At 56.7% G+C, this 15,686-nt stretch overlaps 1 protein-coding gene across 1 annotated transcript in view; it reads left to right on the top strand.

Moving 5' to 3' along the window:
• The window catches only part of LOC104304789 (scavenger receptor cysteine-rich type 1 protein M130-like), a 64,140-nt gene extending 51,504 nt beyond the window's left edge, over positions 1-12,636 (top strand). The window contains exons 7-20 of the mRNA XM_054177013.1: positions 452-573; positions 3,749-4,063; positions 5,031-5,352; positions 5,507-5,874; positions 6,029-6,355; positions 6,440-6,754; positions 7,098-7,412; positions 7,849-7,911; positions 7,992-8,337; positions 8,489-8,520; positions 9,011-9,130; positions 9,575-9,670; positions 10,097-10,168; positions 12,557-12,636. Of these exons, the coding sequence (XP_054032988.1) occupies positions 452-573; positions 3,749-4,063; positions 5,031-5,352; positions 5,507-5,874; positions 6,029-6,355; positions 6,440-6,754; positions 7,098-7,412; positions 7,849-7,911; positions 7,992-8,337; positions 8,489-8,520; positions 9,011-9,130; positions 9,575-9,670; positions 10,097-10,168; positions 12,557-12,636 (2,893 nt within the window). The remainder of the gene's footprint in view (positions 1-451; positions 574-3,748; positions 4,064-5,030; positions 5,353-5,506; positions 5,875-6,028; positions 6,356-6,439; positions 6,755-7,097; positions 7,413-7,848; positions 7,912-7,991; positions 8,338-8,488; positions 8,521-9,010; positions 9,131-9,574; positions 9,671-10,096; positions 10,169-12,556) is intronic.
• Positions 12,637-15,686: the final 3,050 nt, after the last annotated feature.

Genomic DNA, 15,686 nt, shown 5'->3' with positions numbered 1-15,686 from the left:
CTGTCCAGCTGACCCTGGATGTGGCAGAATGGGAGAACTGGCCAGGGTGTACCTCTACACTGACTCCTGGATGGTAGCCAATGCCTTGTGGGGGTGGCTGAAGGAATGGAGGAGGAATGGGTGGCAGAGAAAAGGGAAGCCTCTTTGGGCCGCTGACCTGTGGCAAGACATCGCTGCCCGCCTGGACAGGCTGCCAACCAAGGTACAGCACATGGATGCACACATCCCCAAGAGCAGAGCCACAGAGGAGCACCAGCACAACCACTAAGCAGAGCTGGCTGCTAATATCTCCCAAACAGACTTGGCCTGGGAACACAAGGGCGAGCTGTTCTTAGCTCGCTGGGCCCAGGACACTTCTGGCCACATCCCGGTGGGCTGGGGACAGATCCGTGGACATCTCCATGGAGGCCATCTCACAGGTCATCCATGAGTGTGACATCTGTGCTGCCAGCAAGCAGGCCAAGCTCATGAAGCCTCTGTGGTATGGGGGGAGAGGGTCGAAATACAAGCACTCCATCACCCTGCCTCGGTCTCACAGCGGCAAGCAGTATGTACTGACCATGGTGGAGGCAAGTACAGGATGGCTGGAGACCTACCCAGTACCTCATGCCACTGCTCGCAACACCATCCTGGGCCTAGAGAGACATGTCCTGTGGAGACACGGCACCCCCGGGAGGGTTGACTCAGACAATGGAACCCACTTCAGGAACCATCTCCTAAGGGACTGGGCAAAGGAACATGGGATTGAGTGGATTTACCACATCCCATTCCCTGCACCAGCTGCAGGGAAGGTCGAGCGCTACACTGGCTTGCTAAAGACCACCCTAAAAGCCATGGGGGGTGGAACCTTCGGGAACTGGGAGAGACACCCAGCTCAAGCCACTTGGGTAGTGACCAGCAGAGGAGCTGTCAACCCAGCTGGTCCTGCCCAGTCTGACCTGCTGCAAACAGTGGATGGAGATGGAGTTCCTGTGATTGCTGAGAAGAACCTGCTGGGGAAGTCAGTGTGGGTTTCCCCTGTTGCTGGTGGGGGCAAACCAACCTGAGGGGTGGTTTCAGCTGAGGGTCCTGGTCACACCTACTGGGTCATGTTAGAAACTGGGGACATTCAGTGCATCCCACAGCAGAACGTGACTCTGGCTGAGAGGGGATGGACTCAGAGGGGTAACACAGATCAATGTAATATAGTCACTGTATAATAGTTATAAGTTGTTCTAAGTTTTTTCTCTCCTAGTTTAATACCAGCCTAGCATCCAGGACTCAACATAAACACACTGCACACCAATCCAGAGAGCTTCTGCTTCATCTCACCTGCACCTGTTCCTGATGCCCCACAGCAAAAGACTGTTCCTGTTGCCCTACAGCAACAGATTGTTCCTGATTCCCCTTCAAAGACAAAGACAGTTCCCTGGTTCCTGATTCTTCTCCACATCCCTGCCCAGCTCAAGCACCACCTGCATCAACCAGCACTGGAGAGAGACAGCCCTGAGAGGGAGACAGCCAGGATAAAGGACTTGCATCAAGAACCCTAATACCACATTTCACGACTGGATAAAGGGACTGTGACAGGAAAATGGATGTGGAACAGAGGGGTGGACTGTGGTTACACCCATCCTGGAGGGAGGTCTGAGAGACCCCTGCTTCCCCTGGGGGACAAAATAAACTTGATCAAGGTGGACATGGTTTCTCCCTCCCAAGAAGAGGGGTCCCCCTGGTCTAAGTTGGTCTGTTCCTCTCCCCCTTCCTGTCCAGCCAGACTATAAAGGGGAGGCCGTGGCAGGCATCTCTTTTTTTTGTTCCTGCCTCGCCTGTTTGAAAGGACCCACAGCTGCTGCTGGCCTCCTGGTTCTGCCATCTGGTCAGGCCTGATCTTCTCTGTGCTGCATCCATGCTTCCCTAAAGGACCAAAATCCACACACATCGAGGGAGATACAAGGCCATCCAAATCTGGTTTTGTATATTCTCCTATTCATCCTTATTCCTTACCTTGTAAATCCCCCCTGTTATTGATATATATATTGTTTTAAAAAATTACTTCTACTTCCAAACCAACTCCAGATTATTTTTCATAGATTAAACTCTAGTTGAGGCTCAAACCACCACAGGTCACTGTCAGGACAAGTGCTGAGCACACAGCGGGGGCAGCAGGAGGTGTGAGGTCATGTCCCCAGTGGCAATGTGTAGCTGTGGGGCTGGGTGCAGAGTGGCCAGGGTCCAGCATGGGGACATCCTGGGATTCAGGAGCTGCCCAGTCCTGTGTCTGTGATGCTGAAGGAGCAGCTCCTGCAGCCCTGTCTGGAGCAGTCTGAGGTGGGGGGTGGCTGAGGGGCACTGCAGGGATGTGCCTGGGCACAGTGCCAGGAAGAAACCATAACTTCCTGTCTGGATACCGTGGGGGGAGCGCAGCAGCCAGTGCTGCGAGGTGACGTGGGCTGTGGTTTGTGCACCTGCAGCTCCAGCTTCTGATGTGCCTGTGGTGAATAACTGCCCCTTGGTCACACACTGAGAGGTGGGACATGGCTCAGCCTTGGGCTGCAAGTCTGCTGCCAGGGTAGGGACCTGTCCCAGCCCCAGCTCCTGCCAGGGACTCCCTGTGGGCCTGTGAATGGTTGGCCAGCAGTGCTCCTGGGACGGAAATCTTGCCCTGGCCAAGGACCTTTCCAGGTTTTGCTACCAGCACAGTGGAGGCTGAAGGAGGGGCAGGGGCTGTTCCCTTCCCATCCTGAGAAAGAGCCCACAGCAGCCCCAGCTCCATGGTTGCCACAGCTCAGGGGCAGCTGCACACCTGCCTCTTGGCTCCTTGGATGAGCCTAGGGTAGGAGATGCTCAGTGCTGCCAGTGCACACAGTGGGGTGCAAGTGGTGACAGAGCCATTTCCCCTCCACAGCCAGACTGGCCCATGGCAATCCCCCACCACAGCCACTTTGGCACCCACAGCAGGACACCTCTGTCCCTCATATATGGTCATGAAGGGCGCTGGAGAATTTCATTGGAGGGCTGAGCTGTGTCGGAGGGCAGATAGCTGCCGATAGCATCTCAAAAGGAGCTGCTGCTTTGCTTGGCTCCTCCTGCAGCTGCCTCTCTCTCCTGCAGAGATATTTCACCCTCCCATCATCCCTGTCCCTCTGAGTCCTGCTGTGCCAGCAGGGCAGGAGGCTCAGGATGGGGACAGAAGGACTCCTGTCGCCTTGGGTGCTGTGGCTGCTCCCCTGGGTGCAGCTGTGTGGGGGTAAGTGCTGCTTCCCTTGTCCCATAGCCTGAGGCCAGTGGGCGCCAAGGTGACCATTGGGAGAGCTTTGGGAACAGAGTTGCTTTGCATGTGGCACTGAGAAGACAAGAAGGTTCTCCAGTCAACAGAGCCTGTGCCTTGCTCTGTGCCTGGCTGTGTGGGAGAGGGAGCTGTGGGTCTGGTGGCTCAGGGCTGTAGAGAGTGTGCACAGCTTGGGAGGAGAGGGTTCCATGTGCAGGGCCAGGCACAGTGTGCAGTTGGGCCTGGGCAAGAGCTGTTGAGTTGAGAGGAGGTGGCACAGGCTGTGGGGTAGGCAATGCCCCAGCAGGTCTTCTGCTGGCCACCATCAACTGTTTGCAGCCTGTGGGGGGAACAGGCAGCCCCCAGTGCCCAAGACACAACTAAGAAGGGGGAGGGCTCCTACTCTGGTGCCTGTGACGCACCCTGGGCAGGGGGCACCTCCAGACCTGCAGTCTGGGGCTCAGAAATCTCCTGACTGTTCCACGTCTGTGTTTGAAGGAGCTAAAGAGCTGAGGCTGGCGAATGGCGGCAGGCACTGTGCTGGGAGAGTGGAGGTGAAGCATCAGGGACAGTGGGGAACTGTGTGTGATGACTCCTGGGACATGGAGGATGCTGCAGTGGTTTGTAGGCAGCTGGGCTGTGGATCTGCTCTTCAGGCTCACCAGTCTGCATACTTTGGGCTAGGATCTGGCCCCATTTGGATGAATTATGTTAAGTGTAAAGGCATCGAGTCTGCCCTATCTGACTGCGCACACAGAGGATGGGGTCAGCACTATTGTAATCACCATGAGGATGCTGGAGTGACTTGTTCAGGTACATGGGTGGGGGCAGCCTAGTCCTCTCCTATGGGACTGGGATGGAGGAAGGCAGATGGCTGTGCCCTCAGGGAAACAAGGGGGCACTGGAGGAGGGCCCAGTGTGGCAGGTCATACTGCTGAGCTGGGGCTGGCCTTGCTGATTTCCCTGGATCTGGAGGAATGCCCAGTGTGAACTGGCACTGCCTGACCCCCACTGTAGCTCAGTCCACCCTTGGTCAGTGCCAGGGCCTGGGAGATGAATGCCCACCTGGCCCTGCAGTCAGTTGCATCTCCTGTTCACATAGCAGCTGTCTGGCAGCACCAAGGACTGGGTCCCCCCATGCCAGAGGCACCAAGAGCAGCTCACATGGCCACCAACAGCCCAGGATGAGCTGAGTTGGCCCTTTGGGATTGTCCCCTGGTGGAAATGAGTCCTCAAAGCACAGTGACTGCTCAGAGAGGAGGATCGGGGGGCTCAGGCAGAAGAGCAGGGGGGTCCCTGGCCACAGCATCCCTCTTCCAGGGGCACTCCCTGGGAGCCAGCCCACAGGGGTACTGCCCTGTGCATGCAGCTCTGAGCTGCTGCCCAGGCCCTGCTGCCTGGCCCAGCCTCTGGCTGCCCTGCACCAGTGGGGACTGCCTCTCCTTGGTGCCTGTCCTTGCACCAGGGACTCCTCTGCCTGCTCTCTTGCCCTCTGCCCACCCAGTGATGGAGGTTTGTGGCAGTGACCTCTGACCCTGGCTGAGGACCACATTCCTGAGTACCTGTTGCAGTGGGGGCTGGGGAGTGGCAGGGGGGGTTGTGGTTTCTTTGTTCTGTCAAGAGCCACTGGGAGCAGCTGGGGTGCTTGTGGTGCTCTTTGCTTGTGGTGCTCTTTGCTTGTGGTGCTCTTTGCTTGTGGTCTTCCTGGCTATGAGATGGGATGTGGGCATCCAAGTGCCTGAGGGCTATGGGAGCTCACAGGAGGCTTTGGTTGCTCCAGGGTTTGTCCAGCTGGTCGGAGGGGACAGCCCCTGCTCAGGACATGTGGAGATCCATGATGGGAATGAGTGGAAAACTGTCTGTGCCTCAGACTTTGATCTCAACGCTGCCAACGTGATCTGCAGGGAGTTACAGTGTGGCACAGCCCTGTCTGTGCCTGGGACAGCTCCTTTTGGAGAAGGGGTTGGTCCCATGTGGGACAGAGAGCTGCAGTGTGTGGGGAATGAATCACGTCTTGTCTTCTGCCCCAGGGGATCCCCCAGGGAGCAGCCCTGCACCCATGCAGATGGTGCTGGAGTCATCTGCACACGTAAGGACTCAGGGTGGGGTGTTGGACACCGAGAGTGTGCTGGGGAGGGGGAGCAGAGCCTGTGCTGGGCTGGATGTGAGGGCAGGAGTGGGGATGTGGTTACCTACAGTCCTAAACTCAGGCAGGAGGAGGAGGATGGGAGGCTGTCCCTCGGGCCTGGCCTGCAGCTCTGGAGGTGCAAGAGCACCAAGCCAGCCTTTTGCATCTTTCTCTGTCCCTGAGTTCACAGGGTTCAGGCTGGTGAATGGCAGCACAGCATGTGAGGGGAGGGTGGAGGTCGATGTGCAGGGGACCTGGGGCACCCTCTGTGACTCCCGCTGGGACCTCTTGGACGCCCATGTTCTCTGTCGTCACCTCAACTGCGGCTTTGCTGAGTCCATTCCTGGAGGAGGGCATTTTGGGAGAGGCACTGGCCCAGTCTGGAGAGACTCATTCCACTGTGATGGGACTGAAGCCCACCTGGGCCAGTGCCCAGTGAGCACCCTGGGGGCCTCCTTGTGCTCCCATGAGAAGGATGCAGCTGTTATTTGCTCAGGTGAGTGCTGGAAACGTGCTGGGAAAGCTGGCCTTGCATGAGGGAGAGCAGGTGAGCTGCAAGGACCTGCAAGGCTGCCAGGGGCCTGAGATGTGCTGCAGCCTGCTGGGCTCCTTGGTGCCACCAAGGGCTGGTCCATGGCCGCTCTCCCCAGGCCCGGCTGGCTCCGGCTCCCTGCGGCTGGTGGGGGGAGGGAGCCGGTGCGACGGACGAGTGGAGATCTGGCAGCGTGGGACGTGGGGCAGGGTCCTGGATGAGCAATGGGACCTGCGAGAGGCCAGCGTGGTGTGCCGGCAGCTGCGGTGTGGAGAGGCAGAGGCAGCCTACAACCCCCCAAAGCCTCAGAGAGGGCTGGGTCCTGTGGGGCTGCGAGGGGTGCGGTGCGCAGGGCACGAGGCCAACCTGCAACTCTGCAACACCTCCCTGGCCGAGAGCCTGCTGGCAGCAGGGATTGCAGAGGATGTGGGGGTCACCTGCTGGGGTGAGTGGCATGGCAGGGCCCCCCAGGCTCTGGGCTGGCTGGGCACCAGCCCCTGACAACAGCTGGGCTTTCTTCCCGCTGCAGGGAGCCGGCAGGTGAGGCTGGCCAAGGGGCCTGGGCGCTGTGCTGGCAGAGTGGAGATCTACTACCAGGGCAGCTGGGGCAGCGTCTGTGATGACGGCTGGGACCTGCCCGATGCCAGTGTCGTTTGCCACCAGCTGGGCTGCGGAGGGGCAGTGAAGGCAGTTGGTTCTGCTCACTTCGGGGAAGGCTCTGGGCAGATCTGGCTGGATGGTGTCACCTGCTCGGGGGCCGAAGCTGCTCTCTGGGACTGCCTGGCCAAGCCCTGGGGGCAGCACAACTGTGGGCACAAAGAGGACGCAGGAGTCATCTGCTCAGGTCTGTGCTGGAAGCCCAGTGCCTGGGCAGGCCAGGAAGAGGGCAGAGCCAGCAACAGCTCATGCCCTGCCTGCTGCCTCTGAGCCCCTCTCCAAGCCCACCCTGGGGATGCCAAAGCATCCAGGGGTCCCCTCAGTGCCACCAGGTCCCTGGGCAGCTCAGCTGTTTCCAAGGCTGAGCAGGACTGAAGGACTCTTTGTCCATCAGGGCTTTTTTCTGCCTGTGGGTTCAAAGGGAACTTGTTGGCAGTGATTTTGTCTGGCTGAGGGCCTGGGAGGTGCAGGGCTGTCCCTGCCCCCAGAGCCCCAAAGCAGCCTGGTCCCATCTGGGGCCTTTCTTCCAGAGTTCATGGCCCTGAGGCTGGAGAACAGCAGCAACTGCTCCGGGCGCCTGCAGGTTTTCTACAACGGGACGTGGGGCAGCATTTGCTCCAACTCAATGCCTCCCAAAGCTGTGTCCCTGGCATGCAAGGAACTTGGCTGCGGGGACACAGGGTACCTGAAAACACAGCTGCCCTCTGCTAAGGTGTCTGGTCCTGCCTGGCTGGATCGAGTGGAGTGTGGGGAGGGAAACAGCTCCTTCTGGCAGTGTCCCTCTGCTCCCTGGGAGCTGCAGTCATGTCATGATCTCCGAGATGAGACCCACATCAACTGCAGTGGTAATTCTGAGCTACATGGGCACCAGCATCCCCGCAGCTCCTGCTCCCTGCTGGACACAGACAAGCACAAAGACAGGGCCCACAGGGGCACTTGTCCCTTCTGCTATTGCTGGCAAAAGTAGGAAGTCAACTGTCAGAGCCCCACAGCTTCCCCAGCAGTTTCCAGCTGGGCTCAAAGCAGCACCTGGGCAAGGCAGAGATGTCCCCAGTCAAGGGCTCAGAAGAGACCAGACAGGGCTTTGAGGAAAACCCACGGATACCCTCCCACTGCTCTGGGAACCAGGATCTCCACATCGCTGTGACCCCTCTGAGCGATCAGTGTTTAGCTACTGCCATGAGGGAAGGGGCAGGGGGAGGCAGGAGCAGAGCTCAGCACTACTCTATGATGCACGACCTCCCTGCAGCAGCCCTTTCACCTCAGCATTTCCTTCTGCAGGGACACAGCCAGAACCATCCCCTGACCTGGGGTCCCCATGCCCAGACTCCCGGAGCTGCACAGGTAGCTGCCTCTGCACATCCCTCACCTGGCAGGGCTCTGCCTGCTGTCCTGCTGCCCTGGCAGGGCTCTGCCTTTTCCAGACAGGGAGAAGATTCGTGCTGTGGGAGGGGAGCACAGGTGCTCAGGCAGAGTGGAGGTCTGGCTGCAGGGCTCCTGGGGCACAGTGTGTGACGACTCCTGGGACAGGCAGGATGCAGAGGTGGCCTGCAGGCAGCTGGGCTGTGGCCCTGCAGTGTCTGCCCTGGGCGAGGCTGCCTTTGGGGAGGGGACAGGCCCCATCTGGCTGGAGCAGGTGGAATGCCAGGGCACAGAGTTATCTCTGCAGGACTGCTGGGCCCGGCCTGGGGACAGTGGTGTCTGCCGGCACAAGGAGGATGCTGGTGTGAACTGCTCAGGTGAGTGGAGGGGCTGGGACCCCTCCCTGGGGTAGGGGCAAGGAGCTGAGAAAAGCATTTTCCCCATTGGTTCCCTTCATGGCCCCAGTGAGAGCAAGGCCATGGCAGCCTGGTGCCAAGATTGCAACAGCTGCTGTGTGGAGGTTCTCCAGGCACTGTGGACAGAGCTCTGCATTCCCCAGGGCCATCTCCTGGGCTCTTTATGCCATCTTGGGTACAGCCTGGAGCAGGGCCCTGGGTTCTGTCCTAGCCACCCTCAGTAGCCCTACAGGACGGGTAGCTCTGGTGGGATGGGTCAGGGATGTTCCCACATGCACACAGTGTCAGAGAGGAGGCTCCCTGGTACCTGCACACTCACCCTCTCAACCCAGATCTCCACCTCCTCCCCTGCAGATGCACCCAGGAGAGGAGCACCAACCCTCCGAGCAGGTAACCTCTCCTCGCTGCCAGCACTGCCTCTGCCCAGGGCCAGGCTTTGACCCCAGCTGGAGGGAATTGGCTCCTTGCTGAGCTGGGAAACTCCCCAGAGCAGGCACTGGGTAGTGGTGAGGCACTGGGGAGGGCTGACTCTTCCCCACTAGGTTGGGAGCTTCCCCTTCACTCACTCCCAGGCTTATCTAGCCCCAGGGTAATGGGCTGGGACATCCTGGCCACGCATCTATCCTTGGCCTGGTGCTGCCCTTGCTGTGCTCCTGTCCATGCAGATCCTCCTGGGGGCAGTGTCTCAGTGCCTGTCATCATCTGCATCATCCTGGGAGCCCTTCTCTGCCTGCTCCTGGCCATCCTGGCTGGGCAAGTGCAAAGTGGCAGGGCTGGGCACACAGGTGGGTCCTCTCCCCATGCTCCCAGGTCAATATGGCTTCTGGAAAGGCCAAGGCTGCTGTGTTGTGGCAATGAGTGGCACCAACAGAGCTAAGGAGCAGAGTGTGTGCTGCAGGCTGTCCATGCGCTTCTGCAGATGCCTGGAGCAGAGAGGGGGCAGCAGCAGGGGGAGAGGAAAGGTGGGAGCTTCCCCTAGCACCAGGGCCCAGGCCCAGGGCCCAGAGAGGCACAAGGGCTGTCTCTGAAGGGAACATGCAAGGGTGTTGCTGCCCCAGGTCACCTCCATGGGGACACTGCCCTCACTGAAGAAGTGCCAGTGGTGACAGAACAGCACACCAGCCCTGTGGGGACAGCCCTGGGCTGGTCCAGGGGAACAGGGCTAGAGGAGCAGAGTGGGGTCCTGCCCATCCTGCCCACCCCTGTGCTACCCCTGGCTCTGTCTGCAGGTTCCCAGAGCACTTGGGAGGCCTTCCCTGAGGCTGTGTATGAGGAGATTGGCTCCAGCCTGGACTGGGAGAAGCAGGAGAGGTTCAGTGGCTCAGGTGGGTTTGTGTCCCTCATGGGGGACACATCTGCAGGCCTCATTTCCCTGGCCTCCACCTAGAGGCCTCTAACCCCCTTGCTCATGGTCCCTGCAATGCAAGGGCCATCACATCACTGGAAAGAGAAGCCAGGGGCTGTGCCTGGGTGAGAAGCTTCCCCCTCACCAGTTCTGCCTGTCCTAACCAGGGACAGGCCCTCTCTGTCTGTGCCTGCACCCTGGGTGGCACCTGAGGGCTGAGGGTAGGGGCTGTCCCAGGACAGCTCTGGAGCCCCTTTGAGACAGGGTTTGTCCCAGGGCAGCAGGGTCAGTCCTGAGCCCCCTTCCCCACTGAGCCCTGGCTTGCTGGTCCCACATCCCCAGCAGCACTGACCACAGCCAGGTCACCAGAGAGAACCTCCATGACTCTCCCTGCACGTTTCTCTAGGCTCCTATTCAGAGAGGTCCATGGCCAAGCCTGGGGACAGCAAGCAGGAGGATGGTCTGGAGTCAGCAGAAGGTAATGGGGGACAGGGAGGGATTGATGTCTGCTCCCTGGAGACATGTGAAGAACAGTGGTGTCACTGAGTGTCACTGCAGCTGTTGGGGAGGACACAGGCAGGGCTGTCCTGTGGTGCTGCCAACAGCAACATCTGACCTCTGCATCTCTTCACTTCCTCCTGCCTGCTGCTCTACAGGACATCTCTTCTCACTGTCACCAGCTCCTCTCTCCTTTCAGATGTCCCTGTCCTGGATGGAGGTGACCCAGTGGATGGCTATGATGATGCCAGGGAGGTTTCTGACCCTGGGCAGGATCCTGTGTTTGGGCAGGGAGCCTGGGAAATGAGCCAGGAGCCAGAAGGAGGAGCAAGACCCAGGGATGCACCTGGAGGTGAGAGGGGAAGAGAGTATTGCTGGTTCCTGGGGTGCCATCCCTGGTGCCATGTGAATTGCTGCCAGGCTGAGACCCAAGCTCCTGGCATGGGGAAAGCTGCCCTGGGAGATCTCCTTGGGATCTGGAGGTGGAAGAGGGAGCTGAAGGTGTCAGAAATGGAAAGGGGAAGGGAGGAAGTTCATGCCCAGAGCAGGAGAGGCAACCCTGTGGCCAATGTACAGTGACTGCCTTGATGTTTACAGGTGCAATGCTGCACTCACAGAGCAGTGCTGAGGCTCCTGGAGCTGAAGCAGAGGCCTGGTCCCTGTCCCTGGAGAGCACAGGCTACGATGATGCTGAAGAGATGTCTCCTGCACACACAAGAGATGTCTCCCTGAGGACACACAGGCTGTGACACCACAGCAAAGGAGTCATCCCTGCCATGGGGCCTGGTGCAGCCTGGAAGGAGAGCTCAGTGCAGCTTGGAGAGCTGTGGGCACCACGAACTGGCTTCTGTTCCCAGCAGCAGTAGGAGCAGCAGGGCAGCAGCTCTGCTTTTCCTGCCCTGTTGATTCTGCCACACTGGTTCTGATTAAAAGCCTTTGGAGGGTTGTTGCAGAGCTGGTGCTGTGTGCCTGGGGGGCAGGGTGTCTGCCTGAGCTGCCTGGGAGCAGCAGAGCAGGGGGGTGGCTGTGAGAGGTCCTGGTCCCTGGGCAATATTATGGCTGCAGAGACATTTCCATCCTGCCAGCCACTGCTTCCATCAGAATTAGTTCTCTGCCAGGTCCTGTGGTGCACTCCAGGGCTGCCATCTCCTCACCCAGCACTCCCCAGCTGCTCTTTCCCCTGGGCCCTCCCTGGGCCATGCTGTTCCCACTGCAGAGAGCCTACAACAGAGCTGCAATATTGGATTAAAGCCTGGGTTGTGTTCCCTCTGAATGGAACCCCAAGGTGGCCTCTGTGTCCTGGACACCTGGCCAGGTGCTGGGGGCATCATAGCCAAGGGCTGTTCCTTACAGTGGTCAGAAGGCAGCTCTGCTCCCCACTGCCCTCCACAGGGGACTGGCAATGCACTTCTGATGGCTCTGCCAGGATCCCATCTCCATGAACTGTTCCTGCTGCCTTGGGCCCTCACAGACCCCAGCAATCCTCTCACAGCCCCAGAGCTGCCTCCTTCCTGGGCAGGGCTCTCAGGACCCATGGCAGCCCCAGAACCCCTCCTGCTATTGCATCTTTGTCGTGGAGGAGCTCAGCACCCTGATGTGATGGGAGTCTTGCTCCACAGGAAGCTCTTGCCACAGCCAGTGCAGCAGTTCAGCTTCTTACCAGTGTGGACTGGCAGTGCTGCCAGAGGTGGCAGCTGAGGCTGAAACTCTTGGCACAGTTGGTGTAGGTGAAGGGCTTCTGGCTGGTGTGGACCTGCCAGGGAGCAATGAGCATCAAGTTCCTATGGAAGCTCTTGCTGCAGTACTGCAGATGTGCAGCCTCTTGCCCGCATGAACACGGCAGTGCTGGGGGGAAGTTGGAGCTGTGGCTGAAGCTCCTGCTGCAGTCAGCACAGTCACAGGGCTGGGCACCAGGTTGGGGACAGTAGTGCCTCACCAACTCAAATTTGGGCAGGAAAGCCACATTCAGGGCACTGATTTGCCTGCTTGGGTGGCACAGAGGGGCTGCCACACCGTTGTCCTCCTATTCCTCTTCACCCTCCTCCTCCTCACCTGCCTCCTCTTCCACATCATCCCCCTCTTTTTCCACATCATCCCCCTCCTTGTATTAGTCATCGTCATTATCCTCCTTTTCATCTAGCTCACCCTGGCATTCCTCCTCACCCATGTCTTCCTCATCATCATCTTCCTCCTCTTCCACAGGCCTGAAATTTGGGGTTTTGTTTGTTTGTTTTTCTTTCTGCCTTTTTCTGTTCATTCTTTGGACTTCTCCTGGAGGAGCCAGTCAAAATCCCCAGGAGAAAATGAGTTTTGACACGAGGGCAGAGTGCCCATGATCTGTTGTTCCTCTCCCAACTGCCACATGCAGGTGAGAAGGAGAATGCACTCCTTTTATTTCCTGACATCCTGGCAGATTCTTGCACGCACTACACACACATTTTCCACTGAAAGCAGCCATTCATGGCAGGTTTTCCATAATCACCACTTTTTTTTTTTTCAAATTTCCCCTAGCCCAAGAGCATCTTCCAGCCCATTGTGGTAATGAACTCAAAACCCTTCTTTCTCCCTCCCCCTGGTGGAGTGGGGAGGAGGGGAAAGAGAAAAAGATGAGAAAGGGGCAGGAGAGGTCTTTTCCCTCCTAGGGCTGGGGTCGGTGCACATGGGCCCTTCCTATGCCATGTGCCAGAACCCTGCATGTGGGCAAGCCCAGGATGTGATAGGCTATTTCCCACTTCAGCTGGTGATGTCATGGCACAATTACTCTCAGAAATATTAAAAGGGAGTGAGCTGAAAACTGTGCTGTTCTTCCCCATGGTAAAGCTCCTCCTGCTGCAAAGCTCTTCCCTAGCTGCAAAGCTCCCCCTTGCTGAAAAGGGATCTCGCTCATCCTGTCTGTTTTTTTGCCTCTCCCATTGTGGATTATAACTTGCAGTTCTGCAGTTTCCTGAAAACAGGAAACCAAAAGAGGAATCCTCAGAATTCCAACTCCGCCTCGTGAGTACATTTGGAATATTTCCTAGAGTCTGCAGGGAATTTCCTGCCTCTTGTTAGTGGGGGAATATTCACTCCTTGTGGATTTCTCTCTTCCCAATTACTGTTCCTCAAACTCTTCCTCAAACTCTTTTGTCACTGCTTATGTTGTGAAGCTGTTTCCAGCCAAACACTGAATTTGTAAATTTTCCTAACTTTGTAGTTCTGTGGGGCCAGGGTTTGCATTCATAAATAATTTATATCTTTTATTAATTCCTCACTTCACCCCCTCTTAATTTGGTAACATCATGGCACAGTGAGAAGGGTGTTCAATAGAGAAATATGTTCACAATATCAGCTATGTAATGAAGGAAGTTGATAAGGAATGGTCCAAAGACAATTGTGACAATTTGAAACAAATTGTAAAGAAATTGGCAGAGAGCACCACAGACCTCTGCAGTGAGCACAGAGCAGAGAGACTGGCTGTTGTGCTGGGGTCCTGTGTAATTCAGGCACAGGAAAGGATTCAGTCTTTGGGCAAAGAATTGAAAAATGAAAAGGCACAAAGCCAGGAACTCTGGAAAATGTTAGCAATGCAGATTAAGGAGTCAGCTGTGGCTATAATAGCTCAGGCAGAAGCAAAAGCCAACAAGGTGGCACCAGCCCTGCCAGACATAGAAGGAGCTACCCCCTGCAGCTTGTTTTAAACCAACAGAAGCAGATTCTGAATTGGCCATCGCCAGGGAAGCTGTAAGGGCTGCCCCTCCCATGCAGCACATATCAAAAGAGAAATGGTGTAAGAAGGTGGCTGATGCAAAATCAGAGAAGAATTCTCCCAAAACAAGCTGGGTAGGATCAAGATGCTCTGGAGAGGAAAATGTAAAACAAACGCTCGTGTGTCCGGTCGTGAAGAAAGGCATCTGGGAAGGTCCTGGCCACAGTCAGGTGCAAACCCACATCTATCCGCACACTGGATCTCAGTGACATGAGTTGCAGGGACAATGTAACAGATTATCTGTGGTATGTTTCCACTAGTGACAGAGACAGAATTTTTCTGGATCCTAAGGAAGCTGTTGGTGTTCTTAAATGGAGGACCTGATGGGAGCCAGAGCATAACTGCTTGAGTAGCCTTTTGGGCAGGTGGATTAGATCCTGCTGAGAGAGGGGAGCCAACCGTAACACCAGTCAATAAATCAGTGCAGGAGTTCAGAAGATAGCCTGTACCCAGGCTATGTGTGATAGGGGAAGGCATTCGTCCCCTATTAATTCCTCCACAGACCTGGACTGTCTTAGACAGTTTATAGGAGGTCTGCCAGTGGCTATAAAACCACACAGACAAAGCCTTAAGGGGGAAACCAAAAAAAGCAGTTGAAAAGAATAAAAATCATCAAAATGCAAAGGAACACTTAGTGACATGGAGGGAATTTATAATGAACCTAACCTCTTATGGTCAGGAACTTGGTTGTTCTGATTTGGTACCTGTGGCGAAGAGTTCTGATGAACACAAAGGGAGAAGCTATTCTTGTTCAAACAAAGAACCACACAGCGACAGCACCACACAGCACAAGGCAGGAAGTGCATCTCACAAATATCCCCCATCTCCTGAGGGTGCATAGCAGCCAGGAACTGTGTAGACATAACAGAAGCAGTAGAGGCAGGGGGGTCTGTCAGGAGGAGGGACTACCAATGAAAATAAACATTTACCCAGTATTGCACACAGTACTCTGTCTACACCACTGGTCATAGTCAAGGTCCCAGAGGGTATTTAGAATAGAATAGAATAGAATAGACCAGACCAGGTTGGAAGAGACCTTCAAGATCGTCGTGTCCAACCTATCATCCAACACCACCTAATCAACTAACCCATGACACCAAGCACCCCATCAAGTCTCCTCCTGAACACCACCAGGGATGGTGACTCCACCATCTCTTTGGGCAGCCCATTCCAATGGGCAATCACTCTCTCTGTGTAAAACTTCCTCCTAACCTCCAGCCTAAACCTCCCCTGGCACAGCCTGAGACTGTGTCCTCTTGTTCTGGTACTGGTTGCCTGGGAGAAGAGACCAACCTCTGCCTGTCTACAACCTCCCTTCAGGTAGTTGTAGAGAGCAACAAGGTCACCCCTGAGTCTCCTCTTCTCCAGGCTAAGCAACCCCAGCTCCCTCAGTCTCTCCTCATAAGGCTTGTGTTCCAAGCCCCTCACCAACTTTGTTGCCCTCCTCTGGACATACTCCAGCAAGTCAACCTCCTTCCTAAACTGAGGAGCCCAGAACTGGACACAGGACTCAAGGTGTGGCCTAACCAGTGCAGTGTACAGGGGCACAATGACCTCCCTGCTCCTGCTGGCCACACTGGTCCTGATGCAGGCCAGGATGCCATTGGTCCTCCTGGCTGCCTGGGCACACTGCAGGCTCATGTTCAGCCTACCATCCACCAGCACCCCCAGGTCCCTCTCTGCCTGGCTGCTCTCAGCCACTCTGACCCCAGCCTGTAGCACTGCCTGGGGTTGCTGTGGCCAATGTGCAGAA

This window comes from Dryobates pubescens, chromosome 37 (genome assembly GCF_014839835.1).
Source record: "Dryobates pubescens isolate bDryPub1 chromosome 37, bDryPub1.pri, whole genome shotgun sequence".
Lineage (NCBI taxonomy): Eukaryota > Metazoa > Chordata > Aves > Piciformes > Picidae > Dryobates > Dryobates pubescens.
The sequence above is the reverse complement of the archived record's forward strand: the minus strand, read 5'-3'. Positions and strand labels throughout refer to the sequence as shown.